Source organism: Fusarium odoratissimum (assembly GCF_000260195.1).
Source record: "Fusarium odoratissimum NRRL 54006 unplaced genomic scaffold supercont1.1, whole genome shotgun sequence".
Taxonomy (NCBI): domain Eukaryota; kingdom Fungi; phylum Ascomycota; class Sordariomycetes; order Hypocreales; family Nectriaceae; genus Fusarium; species Fusarium odoratissimum.
The window spans coordinates 2332150-2354203 of record NW_022158687.1 but is presented as its reverse complement, the minus strand read 5'-3'; the positions used below and the strand labels follow the sequence as shown (position 1 = coordinate 2354203).

At 47.4% G+C, this 22054-nt stretch overlaps 7 protein-coding genes across 9 annotated transcripts; 2 read left to right on the top strand and 5 right to left on the bottom strand.

Annotated features, from left to right (window-relative positions):
- Nucleotides 1-124: 124 nt before the first annotated feature.
- Nucleotides 125-2188, bottom strand: FOIG_00820 (FK506-binding protein 4). The gene is made up of 4 exons (XM_031197250.1): nucleotides 1933-2188; nucleotides 1330-1785; nucleotides 639-1278; nucleotides 125-588 (listed from the first exon to the last, which is right to left on the bottom strand). The coding sequence occupies exons 1-4, from the start codon at nucleotides 2017-2019 to the stop codon at nucleotides 383-385; spliced, it is 1389 nt and encodes a 462-aa protein (XP_031073017.1). The 5' UTR covers nucleotides 2020-2188; the 3' UTR covers nucleotides 125-382.
- A 922-nt stretch (nucleotides 2189-3110) lies between these two features.
- FOIG_00819 (uncharacterized protein) lies at nucleotides 3111-4098 on the bottom strand. Its single transcript, XM_031197249.1, has 2 exons — nucleotides 3481-4098; nucleotides 3111-3430 (listed from the first exon to the last, which is right to left on the bottom strand). Exons 1-2 carry the CDS (start codon nucleotides 4013-4015, stop codon nucleotides 3192-3194), a joined length of 774 nt encoding a protein of 257 aa, XP_031073016.1. The 5' UTR covers nucleotides 4016-4098; the 3' UTR covers nucleotides 3111-3191.
- A 764-nt stretch (nucleotides 4099-4862) lies between these two features.
- Nucleotides 4863-7214, bottom strand: FOIG_00818 (uncharacterized protein; the record flags this gene model as incomplete). The annotated part of the gene is made up of 3 exons (XM_031197248.1): nucleotides 4863-6025; nucleotides 6093-6318; nucleotides 6423-7214. The coding sequence occupies 3 exons, from the start codon at nucleotides 7212-7214 to the stop codon at nucleotides 4863-4865; spliced, it is 2181 nt and encodes a 726-aa protein (XP_031073015.1).
- A 462-nt stretch (nucleotides 7215-7676) lies between these two features.
- FOIG_00817 (uncharacterized protein) lies at nucleotides 7677-10559 on the bottom strand. 2 transcript variants are annotated; one of them, XM_031197246.1, is made up of 4 exons: nucleotides 10142-10559; nucleotides 9829-10072; nucleotides 9054-9766; nucleotides 7677-8984 (listed from the first exon to the last, which is right to left on the bottom strand). In XM_031197246.1, exons 1-3 carry the CDS (start codon nucleotides 10489-10491, stop codon nucleotides 9725-9727), a joined length of 636 nt encoding a protein of 211 aa, XP_031073013.1. In that variant the 5' UTR covers nucleotides 10492-10559; the 3' UTR covers nucleotides 7677-8984; nucleotides 9054-9724. The 2 variants fall into 2 exon arrangements, with proteins under 2 accessions (XP_031073013.1, XP_031073014.1); XM_031197247.1 differs by lacking the exon at nucleotides 7677-8984 and having other exon boundaries at nucleotides 8988-9766.
- Nucleotides 10560-11951: 1392 nt separating this feature from the next.
- On the top strand, nucleotides 11952-14918 carry FOIG_00816 (uncharacterized protein). The gene has a single exon (XM_031197245.1). The coding sequence runs from the start codon at nucleotides 12784-12786 to the stop codon at nucleotides 14275-14277; it is 1494 nt and encodes a 497-aa protein (XP_031073012.1). The 5' UTR covers nucleotides 11952-12783; the 3' UTR covers nucleotides 14278-14918.
- Nucleotides 12024-17120, bottom strand: FOIG_00815 (uncharacterized protein). The gene is made up of 3 exons (XM_031197244.1): nucleotides 16320-17120; nucleotides 15461-16263; nucleotides 12024-15410 (listed from the first exon to the last, which is right to left on the bottom strand). The coding sequence occupies exons 1-3, from the start codon at nucleotides 16839-16841 to the stop codon at nucleotides 15287-15289; spliced, it is 1449 nt and encodes a 482-aa protein (XP_031073011.1). The 5' UTR covers nucleotides 16842-17120; the 3' UTR covers nucleotides 12024-15286.
- Nucleotides 17121-18425: 1305 nt separating this feature from the next.
- FOIG_00814 (SulP family sulfate permease) lies at nucleotides 18426-21720 on the top strand. Of its 2 annotated transcripts, XM_031197243.1 has the most exons (3): nucleotides 18435-18923; nucleotides 18976-19973; nucleotides 20025-21720. In XM_031197243.1, the coding sequence occupies exons 2-3, from the start codon at nucleotides 18998-19000 to the stop codon at nucleotides 21512-21514; spliced, it is 2466 nt and encodes an 821-aa protein (XP_031073010.1). In that variant the 5' UTR covers nucleotides 18435-18923; nucleotides 18976-18997; the 3' UTR covers nucleotides 21515-21720. The 2 variants fall into 2 exon arrangements, with proteins under 2 accessions (XP_031073009.1, XP_031073010.1); XM_031197242.1 differs by having other exon boundaries at nucleotides 18426-19973.
- Nucleotides 21721-22054: the final 334 nt, after the last annotated feature.

The following is a 22054-nucleotide window of genomic DNA, read 5'->3' as shown; positions in this document are numbered from 1 at the left end:
CTTTCAGGCACAGGGAAAATTATCCCGCCATCAATAGCAAAGCGCAAGCATAACCCTTTTTATCGTACGCCAATTCATGTCATGCAACGGGGACGGTCCTCGCCACATCATTCCTGTTTTGCCTTTCTAAATGGCCACCTTGTCTCTGTTCTAAACATTGAAGGCCCTCGGCAGAATGTACAAGTCCGGGCTCTCTTATCCTCGCATGCAAAACAACAACACCGGGTGAACAGCAGATATGATATATGAAGCCTGGGGAACACAGGCGTCACGACGTCATCAACTTGTCGCCAGACTCTGCCGCCTCTGTTTGGGGGGTATTATGTCACGAGGTCGGTGGCAAGTCGGCTTGGTGTCGAGTGAGAGGAGGCATATACTACACTCACTTGATCTCAAGAAGTTTGACATCGAAGATCAATGTGCTATTGGCGGGAATGCCAGGAAGGCCACGGGAGCCGTAGGCAAGATGAGCGGGGATAGTGAGACGGCGCTCACCACCAATAGCCATGCCAATAACACCAATGTCCCAGCCCTTGATCACTTGTCCCTTGCCGGCCTTGAAGGAGAAAGGCTTACCCTTCTTGTTGGCTATCAAAATGTTAATCAAGTTGAAGATACCACGTGAGCTAGTTACTTACCATCGAACTGCTTTCCGTTCTGGAGCTTGCCGATGTATCGGACACCAACAGTGTCGCCGTTCTTAACAGTGCGGCCGTTGCCAATAGTTCGGTCGTCGATGGTCACGCCCTGAACAACCTTGACACCGGTGGTGGCCTTGCCCTGCTTGGCCTTCTCAGCAGAGCCAGTAGGGCCCTGTTCGAGGTTCTTTGCGAATTGAACCTTCTTAGCGTCCTTCTTCTCCTCGGTAGCAACAGCCTCGCCCTTGTTGTTCTTGAGCTTCTTCTGTTGCTTCTTGGACAGCTTGGCATCATCCTTAGAGATGAGCTCGTCAAGACCCTCGGTGGCCTCTTCAGCGGCGCGCTTGTTCTTGCCCTTTTGGACGGAAACGAGCTTAGGGGCCTCCTCGTCAGACTCAATCTCCTGAACACGGGGGTCCTGGACACCATCAAGCTCGTCACTCTCGTCGCTCTCCTCACCCTCGAGGGCGTATTCAAGCTCATCGGGAGAAAGATCGTAGTCATCCTCGTCCTCATCGTCCTCATCCTCATCATCGTCCATGATGTAGTTTCCGGTGAGGTAGATGGTATGAGTACCAGTAACGACAAAGAAAACCTTCTCGCCATGGTTGACAGTGATATCGAGGGGTTGCTGGTAGTTCTTACACTAAAGTTAGCAGACAATTTCGGGATTCTGCTTTCGTAGACTCACTCTTTCAGTATCGAGAGTGCAGATGACAAAGTTCTCAAGATCGGCACCCTCCTCGCTGTCATCATCGGAGTCGTCATCCTCATCCTCATCCTCCTCGGTAGCCTTCGCCTTGCCCTTGGCCTTGCCGTTGGGCTTAGCATCCTCCATCTCCTCATCAGATTCCTCCTGGGCAGACTCAAGAAGTTTCTTGATGGCAGCAGCCTGCCTCTGCTTCTTGGCCTTGACGGGGTCGCTAGGGCCACCGTTAGCCTCCTCATCAGAGTCCTCCTCATCGTCGGAGCCGGCGAGGAGAGCCTTCATGTATTCATCATCGATCTCATCATCCTCATCCTCATCGAGACCAGGGAGAGCACGCTTGACGAGGCGCAGGGTGGATCGAGGAACAGTAGGAATGTTGCCCTCACCATCGGCTTCAGGCTCTTCGGTAGGGTCAACAGCAGCCATGGTAATGCGGAACTGTAGGATTTCACGGTTAGAACTATGAGGTCAAGACCATACCGAACTGCTATCGCAAATGATGCGCCGCCAACTGGAAGCGAGCCAGCGCAAGGCAGCGCATTGCATCGCATCAATAACGATTCGGCGCACCAGAGAAGAACTTACAGAGGCAGGGAATTCCATGGTGGCTGGAATTAAGATCTCTCCAGGAGGGACCTCGAGGCCGTAAACGGGACCAGGAACAGCAGACATTGTGGCGGTTATGTGATTACTTTTGTTTCAAACGTAGGATGAAATGTAAAGCGTATGCCGGAAAGAAACAAGAAAAACAGAAAAGTGAGAGAAAGGATGAAGAATGGTGATAGAGTGAGGTTTTCCTGAGACTCTTGTTCACTGCAAAAGAAGAAAACTAAGAATCGAGAAGCAACTCCAGAGCTTCGAAATTTTTTTCGGGGCTCAACAATGGCCCCACAGGCGCAACCAATAGAATTCTGCGATAAAGGCTCTTATCGCGGTGGGGTGTTCGCTGTCACAGCAACACGAGTTACCTTGTCTCCGCTTTGGTGCAGATTTTCCCGCCGCAAGCTCCGCTAAGAAGTTGTGAACAGAGCCGCCTGAAGGCTGGCAGGATGGCTGGGGAAGGTCAGAAAATTCTGGACTGACAAAAGTACATACCTGGGTTGGTAGGCCTCAGGGAGCAAGTAAACTTCAGACCCTAGGTTTAAATGTCAAAAATAACTAGCCTAAAGGTTAGTGAAGTCTCACCTAAGTTAACCTAAGTCTTAATGTCATATAGGATTTAGGTCCTAAGTTTTCTTGCCTCCCCTTGGTAGGCAACATTAGTTGGTTCTCGCAGTTCTGAGTACTATGACAGAAGATCTTAACGCTTTTTGAATACTGTAGGAGGGTAGGTAACCTAGCCAGGGGAGGCAAGAAAAGTTAGAATCTCTATTCTAAATAATAAAAAGACTTAAGTAATATAGATTTATTCAACGTCAGATTAGGTATTTTCCGTACCTTGGTTTAATACCAGAGGTTTTCTTACTTTACAGGGCCTGGGTACTTCCTAAGTGGGCTAGACATGAAAAACTTAAGACCTGAATCCTACTTTCTGGATAGCTTAGTATAGAGTATATATATATAGACTCTTTTAATAGGTTGATTTTTAATTATTTATATATATATCTTTAAATCTATACTAAATATGTTAAGCCTTCTTATACTCTCATGTTTATATATAACCCTGTTCAGAGAATCCGATGATTAAGCAATGAATAACATCGAATACCGTCGTTCCATATTAATTTCAACAGCTTGATTCTATGCTCAGTGGGTATCTGAGAGTTGAATGTTGTATTATGAGTTAAGGCGAGTTACTTGAGATTCCTAAATAGATGTATCTTCGCCACTACCTAGGTAGGTATTTAGGAATCCTTCTTGGCCTTGGACATACCTTTCCCAAATGGTACCATGCTGAAAAGCCAGCCCTGGACAACTTGCCATGCGAATACTATAAAAAACTTGCGCTGGCTCTGATGGTAAATCTGGGGTCGATCACCTACATCGACCAGCATCGCACCCAGCTTAGAGATCGAGTTTGGCCAATATTTGTTTTGTGCCTGAGCATACGCAGCCATGAGATCATTGCCGTTGGTTATCCCGCCTGATGTTTCTGTAAGCAACTGGCTCAAACTTGACCTGGCGTAGACATACCGCTTGACCAAAGGTTGCCGTCCTGAATCCACCGATACTCCTCTCCCACGAAATGCGTGTTTGGGTATTTTTGGATTAATTCATCTTGAAGCCCTCTAGGGCCACTTACCCGGCGGCCGTCGAGAATACCTGCAGCACCGCATAGATAAACACCAGTACAAACGCATAATACATCAACACCCACGGTGTTGAAATGGTCTCTTAGCCACTTTGTCGATGCCTCTTCAAATTCGTCCGCTGGATCTGTACCAGGCACGACGATAATGTCAAGTTTGCCGGGACCAACGTCATCATCTTCGTACGTGTGTGATGCACGGACGGATAGATCCGCAGTTAAGTTTACGGTTGGAAACAACTTGGGTGATGTGATATAGGTAATCTTTGTGCTGGGTGCTATTTCACTAATGTGTGCGGGGAGAGGAAGGAGGCGAAGGTATTCCTTGGACATTGAGGCGAGAACATCGACAGTTGCCAGATCGAGTAGTTGCACGCTTGAGGGCATGAAAACGCCAATGTGTAGCTGCTTCGAAGACATTGGTATAAACGATAATGATGAATTCTGCTAAATTAAGCGGTAGATATTGAGGTAATACTTGTAGGTTTCGGATAATAAACAAAGGTACTCTATGTTCTTTGCTCGTTAAGTGTACGCTTATCTTAAATAGTTTTTAAAAGGTATCTCTGTCGATAACCCCTTCGACTTACAGCCCGTATGAGCTAGGCATTATCTAAGAATAATGGCATGCAGTGGTTAACAAGCATTGGTTCCAAATGCTGAATCCGTCACTCAGCCTTCCTCTCATTGGTTCAACTAACTTTAATATCCGACGTGGTTCGGCACCAGAAGGCCCCACTCCGACCGGATATTCAACGTTCTCCCTTGTGCATCTTGGTGTTATTTAACTTGCCAGGAAGTAAAACCTATCAGTAATAATACAGTATTATATCTATGAGTCTAAGAAGGATTTAAACTCAAGGTCTGTAGCTTTCCATCTAGATAGGCGTGGCATAAGCTTATAGTATCAAAGCAATATGTTTGGTCCCGAATCTTTTACAGACCTCATGTATTATTTAGGACTGTATGATATCTGTAAGTAGGTAGTGAAGAGCAAGTATGAATCTATATACACAAAGCAATGCACCATAGACCCATCTGCCTCTCCTCGCATCAGTAACATTATGTATATCATTCTGAACACGCTTCAAGATGATCTTTTGAAGACGCCAACCCTTATCCTAAGTATAAATTACCCTTGCCAAATGCATGTAAACTTTCCTGAATAGCCAAGTTATTGGTATATATTCTTCCCCAAATTAGTTCCGAAACTAACCATCTATACCCATCATCGTCATCATAAACCCTCGCTTAACACTTCAAGATCCTAGTGGCCACGATGACAGTATTCCTGGTCTAAGGCCATGTTGTCAACCTTCACGACGGGTATCTGACGCCGCGTTGCCTTCTTGCTCACAGTATAAACAAGGTCTTGGCCCCAAAGCTGGCAAATCAAAGCTTGAGCACTGGGTATGGTGCCATATAGAGGAGCGACAACGGGAATCGCAAAGTAGTCATACCAGTTGTTTTTGAGAGATCGTCGGGAAAAGTCCATCCCGTTGGCCAGCCCAGCCTTGACCATTTCCCTCTCCCGGCTGGCGACTCCCGTCTGGTGAAAACTTTCGTATAGAGACACGTAAACTCCAATTTGAAAGAAACCGTAAATGCGAACAAGATTACACCAGCTAAAAATCCAAGCCAGGTTTCGTGGGTCCTCATTGCCTTCTGTGAGCTTGACATAAAGTGCCGAAGAAAGTACCAGTATAGCCATATGAACGGGAAGAAAGTGAGCTTCGAAAAGGCGGTGCAGCATATAGAAAACATTTTCCCAGTGTGGATGTTGGACAGCTTCCCTGTGGATGCTTGAGAAGATACCGTTGTCATAGGTCTGTCCGCTGTGCTCATCGCCTGGGAAGCTTTCGGGAATGGCAAGATGATCGGCATCTGAGATGGTGTAGTGAAGGGGTTGATAGGAACGACAAGTTTGCTTGCGATCTTGCCATAGCTGAACCAGTTTACGAAGCGCAAAGCCAGTATCAAGAGCACCCCACATGTGACGCAGAGCCTGTTTATAACGCGCGCGAGTGTCTTTCAGTAGCCCGCCACCTCCCGTGACGTTACTTTGGCTGACAGGGCTATAGATGACTCGACTGGTTAAGTTACCATTGAGGGCAAAAAAACACTTGATATACATATGCAGGTCTTCACCGATGGCTTCGCTGCCACAATCCCATCCACCAACCCGGTCAATCAAATCCAGAGGAAGAGAATAAACGGATGTAGGCGGAGAAATAGAGGAGCCAGGGTACAAGCCAGACATACCAGCGGCGCCCCAGAGTATATCAGCAACACGGACAAGAGATGGAACACAATGCGCGTTCCTGTCGAAAATAATAGGAGCCGAGTAGATGGTAGTCAATGCGGTTTCAGAATAGGATAAGTGCATATTTGTCAGAAGTGTAAAGTAGTTCGATGAAAGATGGCTATCGGCTAGAGAATCCACGACAGTCAGCAATGAGCGGGCGAGGATGAAGGATTGGTTTCCAAATAGGCGTACCATCAATACCGGTGACTATCACGTTCTTCCTCACGGCTGCTGAGTACCTCTCGCTCAGCCTGCGAGCAGCCCATGCGAGATTGCTGCCTTTGCCAGCGGCCTCACCAGGGATTTCTGATGGGTGAAGTGTGAAGTCAAGGAATCTGAACTTCTTCGCAAATTCCTGTATCAGTCCAAGGGCCTTCGTTTCGGCGCTACTCTCTCTGTGTTCCATTCCAAGAAAGACCTAGTGAGAAATATCAGTGAGCGACTTTAATAGACGAGTCTGGTATGTTTATTGGATACTGGTACAGGGTTACGCCTCGACTTTCAAGAATAGGAAAATCTTACATCATATGAATAATGAGCCTGAGGATGGGATGCCAGAACGTCAAGGGTCTCTCTGAGCGTATCAACCTCTTCCTTGTAGTTTGGAATGATGATGACATGGACGACGTTGTCACAAGCCCCTGGCACACCGTCCGTATAGTATTCAGGATCGTAATCGCCGGCTTCACTGGTAGTGGAGGAAGACGGACTGTTTGGACTGGATATGAGAGTCTCGGAGCTCGATACTGAAGTATAGGAGTCCCGACGTGAAGCGAGTTTCTTCAGATCAAGTAATGAATCGCTACGCGCTGCTCTTTTCATGGATTGGGTGAGAGTCCAGATAGTCCAGCAGGCTCGGAGGGGGAAAATGCAAACCAGTATATGAACAAAAAGGCAGTAATATGCGAAGACGTAGCTCCAAACACCAGCACCTATAGCAGAATCGGTAGGGTATTGGGAGGCAGGCTGCTTGCCTTCATATCGGTATTGTTCAAGAGAGGCATCGTGGTATATGACCCAATAGCAGAGAGCACTTAGCGCAATCATACTTAATCCCCCTGCGCGTTGCGCAAACCATGTGAACAAAGACATGTCGTGTAAGATAAAAAAAATAAGGTTTCTTGGATATTTGAAGCTGCGATGTGGTTCAAGAGAGCCCGAGCAGCCCAGAGGCGGTTGGCTCAAGTACGATGAGAAAATGCAAAGCAAGAATAGGTTGCATAGACCAGGTCGACCAGAGCAAGAAGCTGTTAACTGGAAAGCAGCAAGATAGGAGAGAAAGGCAAAGCGGGCGGGATGACGTTGAAAATGCATGTGTAAGTGCGAGGCTACGGAGAGATATTCGACCTGATAGATTTGAGGTAGGCTAGGCAAAGTAAACCATGCCCACCCGATTTCACAAAGCGAAAATTAACATGAAATCTAAAAGGAGCTAGCTCTGAGAGACCAGAGAACAAAAAACATCGGAATGGCCATGTTGGTCAAGTCAAGGGCACAAGACAAAGGATATTCGCCAGCCTCCAGATCTAAAGATATGGTTACCAACCCTTATGGCACGCGCCATCTTCTAGCTTTTCTGATTCGGCCAGAAGAACAAGATAACATCTTCTTGAAGCTCCACGACCCATGTGCCGAAATATGGGGTGGGCAACATGGGACATGTTGCCTTCAGGCTTGATCGCCATGCTGCTTGCGAACTAACCACCAACTAGATACCAGGCAACTTAACTAGCAGTATCTTGAGGTATCTCTCGGGTTGAAACTGGGGGTGATAGCGTCAACGTGGTTGCTTTAGTCCAATACTAAGCTAATGAGACTTAGCAAACAAGCCCATTAACTATACTTCTGCTAAGCATTAATGAATCATGGCAAGTGGATCCAAATCGGACCCTAGACTTTGGCTCAGGATTATCTTTAGCCACTCACAAGCGAACAAATGCCCATGACATAATGAAGATACCATACTTCCTGTTCCCAATCACCGTGATGCAGATACAGAAGTCATGGACCTCAAAGGCTCCAAGCCAGAGATATCTTCGGTGCTGAGATGTATTGCACTCAGTCGTTTTCGACCATGTAGACTCATATGATTCAAGCCACCCATGAAGCTCAATGACCGACTTCAACATCTCAAACCCAGGTACTTGACGTTAACACGGAGCAAGCACTGGGATCAGAAATGACATTATTTAGAAAGTGTGACACTTCTGGATCCAGAGCCCCTGGCAAGTTCTCGTCTCTAATCCATGTACTTGTTCATTCATCTCTATGCGGTTTCATGGCAATGCTCTGCCCGAAATCCAAAGACTCTGTTGACACGAATCAAAACCTGACCTGCACGCAAGGGCTCAGGTCACTGTGGTCAGATGAGAGTCCTGCTGCTTCTCACCAACCCAAAGTTGACCGTCGTAAGGTCTAGTTGCTCTTGGTCGGTGTCATGGCGATATGTATACCCCATGACAAGATTTGGCACCCTCGATTTGTCTCAGAAACCACGTACTGTGTCAGTTCTACATCGAAGACCACTGATCGGCTTGGGCATCGATTGTTGCTTGCTCAAGGTCTCAATGGAAACTGAGATGAAGAGTGACGGGCTAGATGCAAGACGCTTCGCCCTTTGGTTGATGCCTGTCCGACAACGTTGATATGCGGCAATTTTGACTGGCTCGAGGCTGTGTCCACGAGGCTCGCTCAACTTTCTAGTGGTTGTGTGACCATTGTGACATTTCCTTGGTCTTGAATGATAGCCTGAGAAACCCGTGTCAATCGCAAGCCGTAACCCCAACACGCGCCGTTACCAGTGGTTGAGGATCCCGCCAGATACCTATGGGTCGAAGTCCGGTCACGGGTAGGAGTTCGACCACGGCTGGTGATTGTGGTTTGAAGATCTACCCGAGCGGTTTGTGATCTATTGGTTGTAGCAGGCATCCAATTCGACGAACTTGTTAGTCGACGTGGTTGTGCATGACCATCATTGGCCCACGGGGTTAAGTGATTGGATCCCTTGCATTTTCGGAAGCCCACCCATGTGAATTTTCGGATAGCCAGAAGCTAGCTTAGACCTCTATCCTAAATGACAAAAAACTTAGGTAAATTTAGTATAACTTAGTATATATTTAGTGGACCTTATATTAGGTATGTTTGGCACCTTACTTTGACGTCCGAGGTGTCTTGTTCCCTGGGCTCCTACTCAACTGAGATGAGACATAGGGCATAGTTTGCTTGTGGTATGAACGGAAAATGAACATTAAGTTCTGTATCGGTGTAGGATCAAAATCGCAGTCGTGGTGCTGTTGTTTTTGTTGTTCTAATCAAGTTGGCTATCAATTCTGAGACATATGTCGCGCTTGTAGCAAACGCAGGTCAGGGCGGCCATATCACACTTGGATACTGAAAACAGTCTTCGCTTGAACCTGTAACTGAAAGACCAAGGGTTCCCATAAAAGATCAAAGCATGCCAACTGCCCAGTAGCCCTTTTCGCGAAAAGCAGAACCCTCGGACTAACGCAGGTCGAGATTCGATGGGAATACTTGCCGATTTTTGCCGACTTCTCTTTTAATGGGTGTCTTATGTTTAGGAAGTCTTATAACGTTACCCTTCGTGGTAAAGCCTTCCCTTGCGGTTTCGTTCAGTTCCATAAACGCCTTATGCCAGCCTGTAATTCTGCAGGTGATTTCGATTAAGTTTGCAACCTGAGCTTCAATATCCAACACTCACGCGTTTCCCCTAACGTCGTGATGTCAGCTCAAGACTGGCTCAGAAGCGTATACTCGGCGAAAACCACCATAAGGTAGTTCTGCATGTCCTCCAAGAAAGTCGCTGTTTAGGGCGCCTTTTCAAACAGCTTCTGAATCGGTTTGGCAGCCTAGAAAAAGGTTAGGACAAAAGCCAGATCGTGATTAGGTCAACCGGCATCAAGAAACTTACATCAATGAATTTTTCCAAATCATTATCCAAGTTGGCAAGGTCATCCTTCCTTCTTTTGTTGTCCGCAATCAGCTTCTGCTTTCGCTTAAGCAGCTCCTGTCGCTGTTGCTCCAGAGCTTCACGCTCAGACCGTTCGTGATCTATGCGCGCAACCATCAATGTATTCTCGTCGTCATTCTCGTGTTCGGGGTGTTGGGCAAGGAATTCCTCGACAGGGATAAGAGGCAATTGTTGGTATTTGTGGCTATGATTTGTTAATGAAGCACTGAACTCGACCCCCAGCTGCAGCTGGAGTCAGTGTACAAGGGCTTACTCGTATGATTCGCATGCGGTAATCTCTCCTTGGAGGTGTCGTTGTTCGTAATACAGATTCTGAAGCTGGAGATGCAGGCGGTCGACTTCTTGACGCGACTCGGCAGTCTGGGACTTGGTCTCACGGGCGGAGAAACAGACGTTTCGGTGCAGTCCTTTCAGATGCGCCATGGTTGTGAAAAGGAGTTTTTGCTGCTTGGCGATTTCAGCTTGCGCTTCTGCTGATGGAGGTCCTTCGCTGCATGATTGTTCACCCAGACTAAGGAGTGCGCCAGCCTGGTCGCGTGCCTGGTCTGAAATCTGCAAGACTGCGCAAAGCCTTGGGTCGGTAATAATTTTATCGATCGCCATGTTCTGTATCCGTGGGTCGTACTTTTTGATGCGAAAGATGTAAGTGCAAGGTGTGGAGAAGAATAGCTGGATGAATTCGAGGAGTCACGAACTCGACCCCAGGCTTTTGTTTGTTCCTGGGCTAACGGAAAGGTGGGGCTGGGCAACGGCAAACCATTGAAAGGGTTTCATGAACATGATCTACCATGCTGCGTGGGCTAGGTACCCAAAAAAGATAGGCAACCTTCTACTTACTTTTAAGAGAACGGCCTATTTTGCACAGCAAACCCTTTACGCGAATATTCTCCCAAAAGCAGTCTGAGTATAGAGACATCCCTTGTCTGCATGGCCTCTTTAACTATGTGTCCTGGTTCAAAATACACATTGGTGACGTAGCTGTTGATTAGCTCCCTTCTCTAAAAATCACCGGTATGCCGGTCATATCACATGAAGAGGGCGATTGCAGCCGCCCCGTCACCTACCTAAGTAGCTTTGGGTTGCAGAAAAATGCGAAATTGGGATGTCTTCCTAATGACGAGTCCCCATGGCGCAAGAAAACCTCTGACATCAAGGTGCCAAAAATATTTAGTCTAGGGTCTACTAAATCTATACCAAGTTATGCTAAGTTTACCTAAAGCTTTTTGTCACTTAGGATAGAGGTCCTAAGTTTTATTGCCTCCTCTTGCGAGTTCATGTTATTCTTAGTAGCCAACCTTAAGCTTAGGATATGTTGATCATAGATCTCTGATCTTGTCAATTAACCTCTCATTCATATCTTCAGTCAATACTCACTCATCCACTGAATCTCTTTGTCGATTCGTTTGAGTGCCTACTGCTTATTGGATATAAGCCAGTATTTTCTCTCTCACCTGCTTGCTCAATGGATTGTCGTCTTTTTAGGCCCCTGTCGCAAACCAAGTGACTTTCCAGGATTGACTTCAGCGGTTGCACCGTTCCTCGGCGGCGTGACAATACAGTTACGCTCAGACATAGTCTCAATTTGCATTCATGTCGGGGATAATAGTTAGGATTGATTCTGAGACTAATAAGCAGGCTATTGACAGTGCTATGTTAATGCAAAACAAATGACTCTTCTGGCTTCTGTCGGCTATGGGATCACCAGAACAGCTCTGATATGGATGGGATCCATGAGAGGCCTTGGAACCAAGAACAACGACTGCTGGGTTGTGAAAGAAACTTGGCGCCTGACTGCCTTAATAATCGAAATATTTCAAGACTTGTTAACCACTATTCTGCTACCCTTAACATCAACCTCTACGTACTCCGTCGTCCAGGAACAAAGACCAAACGAGAGCGACACCTCAATGCAAGTGGTCGGAGGGTGCATCGGAGGTGTTTTCAAGGTTGGCACCCTATTGGTTCGAGAATGCGTCTTTCTTGCGCAATCAAAGTCCATAAGCGGGCCGTGGCGAGCTGAGTTACCGAGCTATCTATCTCGTGAAAGTCAGGGGCGCTGTATTGACGGAAAGGTCATCTGCGCTCATCAAGGAATCCGGATGTCCCTCCAAATACCCTTCGGAGTCGTGGATACTTTGCTGGTCATGGAAAGGGACCGAACTTGTCTCCCGATTCTACCGGTATGCCATGTCTTTGCCTTGTTTGAACGACCTAATCGTTTTTCAAGTGGCGTTCGTTAGTAACCCAACAAGGACGCCAAGACCGCCCCTGGTACCGTCATTTCAGCTACTGGGATTGTTCCAGTCCTTTTTTCTTTGATTTGACTGCCCAATTTCTCAACCTCTCATTCATCATGCGGTCTCGCTCTGTTCATTCCTTCGCCCTCTGACCCTTCTTTGCTTGTATTTTCATATCCCCACGAACTATACTCTCCTTTTAAGTCTTCATATTCCCCAACATCACATCATTTCCCCATTTCCAGGCCTTGGCTGCTTCCTTACACGCAGATCCTTATCCAACTCAGCAAGAATAGGAACAGGACAGGACTATTTCCGCCAACCAGACTCGGCAATCGTTGTCCCCGCGTGTAAAATACCCGCAGGGTCCGCAAGGGTGCTTCTCTTTGCTGCGCCCAACTTGTTCCGAGACTCCTAATCATTCAATAATAACCAATTGTGCTCTTCATTTTTTGCTCGTGGTCTCGACAAAGCCTCACGTTAGCCAAGTCGCACAGAAGTTCGAACGACACCATCCACCGTTTACCAGCATCACCAGATGCAGAGAGTTTAACTCGTCGCCACCATCGTTGCAGCGTCACAGCGCATGCCGGTTCAGCTTAGCCCAATTGTCGCGGCATAATCACCACAATATTCGTCTCAAGTCGCAGCTGCCATCATGTCAGACGTTACCACCGCCATCACAACAGCCTGTGCCTATAAGGCTCGGGACGGGGATAATATAGCAAGTACATCCGGATCCGACATTCGACCTGACGTCGAACCCCGAAGACGACGACACTCCTTCTTCATTCCCAGGAGACGATCCATTGTTGGCCATATCATGGATGGCGAAGAGGGTCTTCTTCTCAAAGTCGACCTTTTCCTCTCGGAACTCGAGCGTCGGCTTGATTTTATTGAGAACTATGTTGATTTGAGTAAGGACTCCAGCATCTCCCGTACCTTCTCTACACTCCAGGCTGTTCGTTCGAGATGTTCCCACGCTTCTGAGGAAGTCCTTGGTGCAGGACGACGCCGTTTACATATCATGGTCGATACTCTAGAGGCAAGATATAAGGAGACCTTAGAGGCCGCCGAGTCGCTGAATGAGAAGGCTCACGTTGGAGTCGATTTACTTGAAAGCATGCTCTCTGATTTCGAAACTAGAGCCTACAAATTGCGTGAGCAGGGCTTCGCAAACGCCGCCAACGCTGCCGAGGCTTTCATGGATGAGGGACGCCGAGTTGCCAACGAAGGAATCGAGCGTGCCATTCAAGCCGCTCTTTCACTGGAGGAGCACATTCAACAAGCTATCGTTCTGGCCAAGGAAGGGCGCCTCCTCTCCTACGATGACCTCCCCTCACCTTGGCGAAACAACCCTCACATCCACAAGGGTTACCGTTTCACTGAATCCAAACTCGAATGCGTACGCTCAGCCTTTAATCTTTCCAATGAGCTAGTCAACATCTGGTCCCATGCACTGGGTCTTATTTTGGTCCTCGCGATCGCGCTCTATTTCTACCCAAATACTGCCAACTTTACACTCAGTACTAAGTCCGATGTGTTCGTCGCGGGCGTTTTTTTTGTTATGGCTTGCCTCACTTTGGTTTGCTCAACGGTTTGGCACACTATGAATGCTGTTGCAGATGTCGATGCCATTTCAATATTTGCCTGCGTGGACTATACCGGCATTTCTCTGTTGATTGCTGCCTCAATCATGACGACTGAATACACAGCCTTCTACTGCGACCCTGTCAGTCGATACGTCTATATGGGCTTAACAGCTTTCCTCGGAATTGGAGGCGTCATTCTCCCGTGGCATCCTCGCTTTAATGGTGCTGACATGGCATGGGCGCGAGTCGCTTTTTTTGTTGGCCTTGCCTTGACCGGGTTTATGCCTATGGTTCAGCTTGGGTGGACTCACGGACTCGACTTCGTGTACAACTTCTACTCGCCAATCTCCAAGTCGATGCTCGTGTACTTTACGGGCGCCGTTGTTTACGCCAGTAAGATCCCCGAAAGGTGGTTTCCTGGCTGCTTTGACTATGTTGGTGGAAGCCATAACCTCTGGCATGCCGCAGTTCTCGGAGGCATCCTCTTCCATTACTCGGCCATGCAAACCTTCTTTGCCAACGCCTTCCACCGAGCAGAAGCTGGCTGCCCTTCATACTAAATCATTAGGGGGTGCTGGATGGGCCTTCAGTGACCAACCCAGAACGGGCCAACAAGTTTCTCAGCCCCCTCGAAGCGTGTCAAATGTTTGGCTGATTCTGCTAAGTCTTGCTCGGCTTGGCCCGCGCCGTTTGGATCTTGCTATGGTTAGTTGCATGCTCTACTAGAGTTGATCTCAGCGTGACCCCTATGGCAAGACTCTAATCAAGTACCTATGCGTGCCTTGGGTGCAACGTGAGTCCAATGGCACTGCCTATACGAGGGGTATTGCGCCGGAGACTTGGGTTGAAACAAGTTAGCAATCCTGTTAAGACGTGTCGTTCGTCCATGATACGAAAACTTCCCAACCATGGCAGGCATACTTGAGTGATGATAGACAAAAGCTATACACTCGGATCTTCTTGATGAAGCTAGAAGCTTGAATGTCGTCTGATGAAAAGCATATGCATGTAAGCCGGCGCTGAGTTTGATTGGTAAAGGGTCGAATATGACCCAACAGGCATGCGTGGACGATGCAGTAAGTTCGCAATATGATACGAGTCACATGTAAATAGACAATAGATAATCAATCGTATATTCATTCATTCATCCTAGAGCATCCGTCTCTGTCGGAACCCTCTAGTACCCGTTGAAACCCGCTCAAGCTCATACCGAGCATCATTAAAGTACCATCCATCGTCCCATCATAACGCGTTTCAATAATCATAAAAAACATAAACCAAAACCCACTTTTGGGTACAATGCCCTTTCCCGCTTGCCGGTTGTTTACAATTGAGTTTGGCAATATCGGCCAGGATTAGTGTGTTTGTTGCGAGACCCTGAAACATCTTTATAGGCGGCTGGGTAACGGACGAGTGGTTCGAAATAAACTTTCCATCTGCGTGGCAGTATGCACGTCAGTTTAGGAGTTTCGCGACCAGACCCCTGCTCAGTCATGTTGTGCCCCTGTATCACCCGGAGTGGCCACAGCGCTTGTAAGTCAATCCAGAAATACAAAGGATGCCCCATATTTAAAGAGCGTGAGAAACGATCTCAGCATAAACATCGTCGGGTATCTTCTTGATAATGCCAATGGTGACGGATTTGACGAGATCAGCGTTAAGCTGGGGGAAAGATCTTAGGACCTTATTTGGGCTATTTGGAAATCAGCAATTATTTGAGTCAGGCTGTCGCATAATCCTTACCTGGGTGACTGAAGAATTTGAGTCCGCATAATTGTAAGCTGCGCGACAATGCAGACGATATTGAGATGAGGACCATAGGCGAACAAGAAGTCCCAAAGCCGTAAAACCTCGGGAAGCGGTGGTGTACATGCACACAGCGTCAAAACGGAAGGGAAAGCATAGATCTCAGCCGAAAGACCCTTCGCAGTAAGGTACATGCTTAGCTTGGGATCAACAATGGCAAGGACCTTATCAACCAGAGCAAGGCCACGATGAACGCCGTCCATGGCACCGCGAATATACCCCGGGCATTCTCGAGTCAGCAGGGAGTGGAACGCAACGAATGCTTCCGCCTCGCTGCGAGCTGCGTAAAGAAATGGTGCTGCCAGAACGTTCATGCCCTGAACGTAGGTGCCGGGTTCTAGAGTCGCAGCGCCTGCGCCGGATTCAGAACCCTCAGTCGTAAGTGTTAAGGCCCGCGCGCGACTGCGAGCAGTTGGTGATGACGTGCTCGTGCCTGACTGAGAACGACCGGAGACGCTACTACCGCCAGGGAGTGAAGCTCGGCTGCTACTAGGGCGGCTTTGGCGTTGTTCCTCACGCGCATCGTGTAACTTCCATGCAATGGCGTTAAGTAAGCGAATCAGACTAGCCTCGCTGACACGGCGGCGGAAGAGAGGGTCGGTCGTAAGTGTGCGGAAAGTGTCGTTGCGGATCTTGGAGTAAGCCGGAGAGGCTCCTCGGTGGATGAGGGCGAGGTAGTCATCGGTCGACAGGATAGGAGCGTCCAGGAGGACGAGCCAGACGTATATTCTCAATGTTGACTACCCAAGACCGCTGTTAGTACATCATGCTGGGAGCACCTGAACAGTCCTCTTACCATGCCATCCTCAGCACTCTTGACACCTTCATCAATAACCTTCCACCGTGCGCTCTCCAAAGCGCCCAAGAAATCACCATCCGTTGGGCCTTCGCGGATAATCTGATGAAGAGGCAGATGGCCATGCGAGAATACGGGTTTCTTACTCCCAGCACGCTTGCTGGCTGTGACAACATTCATCTGGTGAATAAGTGGCGGGGTGGCATCGCTATTAGCGCGCCCGCGCTGAGGTGAGCGATTGATATTCTGGGAGAAGCTGGGTGTGCCTGAAGCAGCAGGAGGTGCTTGTGACGGTCTTGTAGGTGAAGCATTGCGCTGGGTGTCGCGGTGGCGCTGCTGAGAGATGAGTGAGGGCGTGCCTTGCTCGCGAGCGCGGGCTCCAAGAGTGTGCGCAGATTGAAGGCGTCGAAGGGCGCGATGAGTCCGCGGCGATGGCGGGGCCTGGAGTTGTGTGGTAACTGGGGCGGGGAGTGAGGGGATCGCCGATTTGATGCTAGAATTGGAGTTCGAAGGCGGCTCCATGGTTGCGATGCTTGAGGACAGTTTGTCAAACCACGACGATAGGGGTAGGCATGGGTGTTAAACGACAATATATGCGAAAAAGAGCCAGATAACCGAATTGATGGGGATACTAATTAGGGCTGATGACGCTGAGAACGGGCTTTAGTCGTTCGGAGCGCAGTATTCCATTAGCGGGGAGGCTGGAGGCTGAGTTGAAGTGTGAAAGGGACGTGATGTGGATGCAGGGACAATGATGAATCGTGTTGGTTTCGCGTTCTTCAAATTAACCTCTACACTAAGTAAGACCTATTGAAACCTATCTTGCTCAGGCTGACCACTACCACCAATTGTTCTTATAGCAGATCCTCTCAACAGTCAGTCGACACATTGTTATTAATTCGATAACTCGCGAAGGCTGTTTGGCCCCTTACTTTGGATGTCTTGGTGTTTGCCTGCCCACGACATTGAGGAATGCACATCATTTATCAAGAGGTTGGGTTTCAGGTGTGCTATTTTGAGGTCGGGTCGGAGCTGGATGGACCGATTCGCCGACTTATCAAACACCTATAGGCGGATATTCATGCAAGCAAGTATTGGATAAGTAGGTTAGTACTTAGATACCACCTTTAGCAGGCAGTGAAATATTGAACGTACCTAGTCATCTAGGCATCCATATGTTGATTGTTATATTTTTTTTTTTTTTTCAGATTGCAATAAACTCCGGAAATTAAAGAAAGACAATATTTAGGTAATTCACATAAACTACTTCTAAGTAAAAAATCTCAAAGTTTGATAACCTCAGGCTTCTTGGTCTGTTTCCTGCTTTTTCAATAGCACGACCTCGGGTTCTCTTTCCTTTTACTATGTTAGTTGTACCTTAGTTATTAATGCTCGCCAATTGAGAAGATATCTTGAAAGTCTATGGTATTGGATACCTGGGTAGGAAGGTAGTTGTGGAAGTAGGTAGCAATAATCCCTGCAACTTGTTAAACTTGGCTTATAAGCCATATGGCAAGAAAACTTAGGAGCTCTCTTCTAAAGTGATAAGAAGATTTAGGTAGATATAGGTAAGTTTAGGATATATTTAGTAGAACTTTTAATTAGTAAACATCAGCACCGTACTCAGGTTTAGGTCTGAAGTATTCTTGCTCTATTACCTACCTTAGGTATCACGTCAACGAGAAACTGTCATTGCCATATGCTCATCTATCATCTAGAAAATTTGCTGACTATTATCGCAAATCTCGGGATATCGCTAATCATGTCACATTCTTGGTTTTCTGACTTGGGACTACAGGATCTCAGACGTGGGGTTTGATACACTTATTTTCCTGATCTTGTTACGCTATTGCCATGAAGGGAAAAGTGGCGATTGCGACATCGAAAAACACCCATTTTTATATCATGCTGAATGCTCACAAGCTGACCAAGCGCCACACGACTTTGTCATTTATTCAGAAAAAGATGGAGAAGCCGCTGAATAGAAGCCATGACAACACATCCTGCCCCTCCATATCTCCTCTCCACACAATGCCGATTACCGATGGCTCGGGGATCACTAGTTTCTCCGGGGCTCATCATGAGTTTTACCACTCTTTAAATACAAGATTGAACCTCTTGCCACACCATAGCACTGGTCTTCTTCGATTTATGGCCTCCTTACTTTACCTTTTGAAGAACTAAGGTTACGCAGTTATCCCAGCTAGAACGCATTGTCAGATTCCTGTTTTACTGTCTTCCAATTTTGAGAACTCATCTCATATCCCACGTTGCAACCTCCAACGATTATGTCGCCTTACACCCCACGATATTCGTCATCGGCCTGAACTAAGACCCCAGACCACAAGATCAAAGATCAACACATTTGCTATTATCCTATTTGCAAGAAGAACAGTCCTAAGCCAGCTACTGTCCACCTTACCCCTTCTTGAGCAGCTCAGACCTCCACGCCTCTATATGAAATCGGTTAGCTACAGCTGGTCCGGTGATCACTGCTTTACTTCAGAGCAGGTTTCCCATCATTAGGATCAGAGCTGACAGACACATACGAGCGATGGTTCTGCCTGAGTTAGCGACCGTTTTATATTGAAAAGAAGCTAAAGGGTGAGGTCATCCTTGGCTACCGTAGTCTGGATCTTCTCTTCAAAGGAAATAGTTTTTGACACCAACCGATACACATGATGCTAGGCCACACAAACCCGTTGGGCAGGGGGGTGGCTAACATTCTGGGCATCAAACTCGAAGACAAAAACCAAGACCTACAAGCTGAGATACCAAGCAGTTCATCCATTTTTTCAGAACAAAGACACAATTCATTCTACGAAACTGAACCCACATCGTCGGAATGGATTAAAGAACAGGTCCCGTCGAAGGAGGAGGTTGTTGCATATGCAGCTTCATTATTCCCGTTCGCTACTTGGATCAGCCACTACAACCTGCAATGGTTTGCGGGTGATTTGGTCGCTGGTATCACCATAGGTGCTGTAGTTGTTCCACAAGGCATGGCCTATGCTATTCTCGCAAACCTGGAACCCCAGTTTGGTCTCTACTCGTCGTTTATAGGGGCCTTGATCTACTGGATATTCGGTACCTCAAAGGATATATCTATCGGTCCCGTTGCAGTTCTTTCGACCGTCGTTGGGAATGTTGTTCAGGATGTCCAAGATTCGGGACAAAACGTCCCGGCCCATATTGTTGCGTCAGCGTTATCAGTCATCGCAGGCTTCATTGTCCTCATTATTGGACTACTCAGATGCGGATGGATAGTTGACCTCATTTCCATTACCTCTCTCTCAGCTTTTATGACGGGCTCCGCCATCACAATTTGTGTCGGCCAACTACCAGCACTTCTCGGTCTGTCAGTATTTTCGAACCGAGACCCGCCATACAAAGTCCTTGCTAATACGATCGAACATCTCGGAGAGGCGGGTTACGATGCTATCGTCGGAGTCTCAGCCCTATCGATTTTGTACCTTATCCGTCAAGGTTTCACCGCTGCGGCAGAACGATATCCAAAACATAGAAGACTATTGTTCTTCACCAACACAATGCGTACGGTTTTTGTTATTTTAGTGTATACAGTAATGAGCTGGGTCCTCAACATGCATAGAAGAGACGATCCCCTATTTAAGGTTCTAGGGGCAATCCCAAAAGGTATCTCAGCACAATCCATCTACTTGAGTCAAAAAGCTAACAACGTAAAAGGATTCCAGAATATTGGGGTTCCAAAGCTAACGACGGAGCTCATTTCGGACTTTGTTCCATATCTCCCAGCTACCGTCATCGTCTTGCTTGTTGAGCATATGGCGATTTCCAAGTCGTTTGGGCGTGTCAACAACTACACCATCGATCCATCTCAAGAAATGGTTGCCATTGGGATGGCTAACCTTGTTGGGCCATTCCTTGGGGCATATCCAGCTACAGGCTCATTCAGTCGTACTGCGATTCAGTCGAAAGCTGGCGTACGGACCCCCGCTGCTGGGATAATCACTGGACTGGTGGTTTTACTTGCAACGTACCTATTGACCGCTGTCTTCTTTTACATACCAAGTGCCGCTCTTGCGGCTGTCATCATTCACGCTGTAGGAGATCTCGTCACACCTCCCAACACCATTTACCAGTTCTGGAGAGTTTCACCTATCGAGGTTTTCATCTTCTTCACTGGTGTCACCGTTAGTGTCTTCGCTCAAATAGAAGATGGGCTATATGCTACCGTCCTCCTTTCAGGAGCTGTGTTTATCTATCGTATCCTCAAGGCCAAAGGCAGGTTTCTTGGCAAAGTAAAAGTTCATTCGGTCATTGGCGACCATGTTATTGGTGATGATCACCGAAAAGTTGTTGGAGAGTACGGCACAATCGAGGATTCTGATGTTTCTGCAAGAAATGTTTTTCTCCCCCTTGGTCATGGCGATGGCTCGAACCCCGAAGTTGAAGTTGATCATCCATATCCCGGAATTTTCATCTACCGCTTCTCTGAAGGCTTCAATTACCCCAATGCCAACTCCTCTCTGGACTATCTGACCGACTTCATTCAGTCCAACACGCAACGCAGCAGTCCCGAAGCTTTTGAACGACCAGGCGACAGACCGTGGAATAACCCAGGGCCGAGGAAATCTGCAAAACGTCCTGTTAATTCAGATCCAGACTCTGCACTTCCGACATTGAAGGCGGTCATTTTGGATTTCAGTTCTGTCAACAACGTCGACATCACCTCGATTCAACGACTCATCGATATTCGTAATCAGCTCGATTCATATGCCTCTCCTGACGGTGTAGATTGGCATTTTGCTTGCATAAATAACCGATGGTCCAAGAGAGCATTGGTGTCAGCAGGGTTTGGAGTCCCATACAAACCCAACGAAGGCACAGCACATCGAAGATGGAAATCAATTTTCAGCGTAGCGGAAATCGGAGGCAAGGACTCTGCTGCAGCAATCGCTCAGGAGACAGACCTCCACGAACTGACACCAAAACATACGGATAACACAGACGAAGAGCCCTTGATTGGAGGATTTTCCTCGGTAAAATCCTATGGCTCAATGTCATCAGGAGACCTCGAGAAGCAGAAGCGGAGAGGTGCTGTTGTTCATGGCCTGGACAAACCATTATTTCATGTAGACCTAACAAGCGCGTTACAAAACGCAATAACCAATGTGGAAGAGAGGACGATATCAAGAGAAACAGCACACGATTAACAGCTGGATGGAGTACGGGTAGACTTGCAATTTTGCTGACGTTTCGGCGCACAACATGAAGGGGAAGCATTTAGCGAGCGATCATTTTCACTATGTTTACCTAGAACAGTATTTCGTAACGAGACCATGAGATGTTCTGTCGATTTACTATTTCCTTATGCTAAACCCCATCATACTGATAATATTGCCTCCGGATTAGAATCGTCTCTTACAACATGGTCACAGCGTCTGAATGCTGATCGTCAATCGCTCTGGTTATGCTAGACCCATACCTATTCAAAGAAGTTGTTTTATACAATGAGTCGTCCAATGTAATCTTCGGCTTGCAGAATTCAAGCACCGTGGAAGCTTTCAGCAATTTCTTGTCACAAACCACTATAGCCAGGCCAGTGACGACATGATTATTGTCTCACGATCGACGATCTTTTGCTTAAGGGATAGGGTCGCCATCTTGTAATACCACTGAGGTTTCCAAAGACCTCTTACATCAGGTGTCAAATATAAATTATCCTTAACTAGAGAGCCGACAGGTTTGGCTTT

Excerpts from the sequence above, each read along its gene's own strand:
- FOIG_00817 (XM_031197246.1), bottom strand. The coding sequence starts at position 10,491 with ATGGCGATCGATAAAATTATTACCGACCCAAGGCTTTGCGCAGTCTTG. Across the intron at positions 10,073-10,141 it reads ACCGCATGCGAATCATACGA|CCACAAATACCAACAATTGC; the intron begins GTAAGCCCTTGT and ends AACAAATCATAG. Across the intron at positions 9,767-9,828 it reads ATTTGGAAAAATTCATTGAT|GCTGCCAAACCGATTCAGAA; the intron begins GTAAGTTTCTTG and ends ACCTTTTTCTAG.
- FOIG_00816 (XM_031197245.1), top strand. The coding sequence starts at position 12,784 with ATGTCAGACGTTACCACCGCCATCACAACAGCCTGTGCCTATAAGGCT.
- FOIG_00815 (XM_031197244.1), bottom strand. The coding sequence starts at position 16,841 with ATGGAGCCGCCTTCGAACTCCAATTCTAGCATCAAATCGGCGATCCCC. Across the intron at positions 16,264-16,319 it reads AGAGTGCTGAGGATGGCATG|TCAACATTGAGAATATACGT; the intron begins GTAAGAGGACTG and ends GGTCTTGGGTAG. Across the intron at positions 15,411-15,460 it reads CAAATTCTTCAGTCACCCAG|CCCAAATAAGGTCCTAAGAT; the intron begins GTAAGGATTATG and ends ATTTCCAAATAG.
- FOIG_00814 (XM_031197242.1), top strand. The coding sequence starts at position 18,998 with ATGATGCTAGGCCACACAAACCCGTTGGGCAGGGGGGTGGCTAACATT. Across the intron at positions 19,974-20,024 it reads TCTAGGGGCAATCCCAAAAG|GATTCCAGAATATTGGGGTT; the intron begins GTATCTCAGCAC and ends ACAACGTAAAAG.
- FOIG_00820 (XM_031197250.1), bottom strand. The coding sequence starts at position 2,019 with ATGTCTGCTGTTCCTGGTCCCGTTTACGGCCTCGAGGTCCCTCCTGGA. Across the intron at positions 1,786-1,932 it reads CCATGGAATTCCCTGCCTCT|TTCCGCATTACCATGGCTGC; the intron begins GTAAGTTCTTCT and ends GAAATCCTACAG. Across the intron at positions 589-638 it reads GAACGGAAAGCAGTTCGATG|CCAACAAGAAGGGTAAGCCT; the intron begins GTAAGTAACTAG and ends ACATTTTGATAG.
- FOIG_00819 (XM_031197249.1), bottom strand. The coding sequence starts at position 4,015 with ATGTCTTCGAAGCAGCTACACATTGGCGTTTTCATGCCCTCAAGCGTG. Across the intron at positions 3,431-3,480 it reads CGGCAACCTTTGGTCAAGCG|GCGGGATAACCAACGGCAAT; the intron begins GTATGTCTACGC and ends CAGAAACATCAG.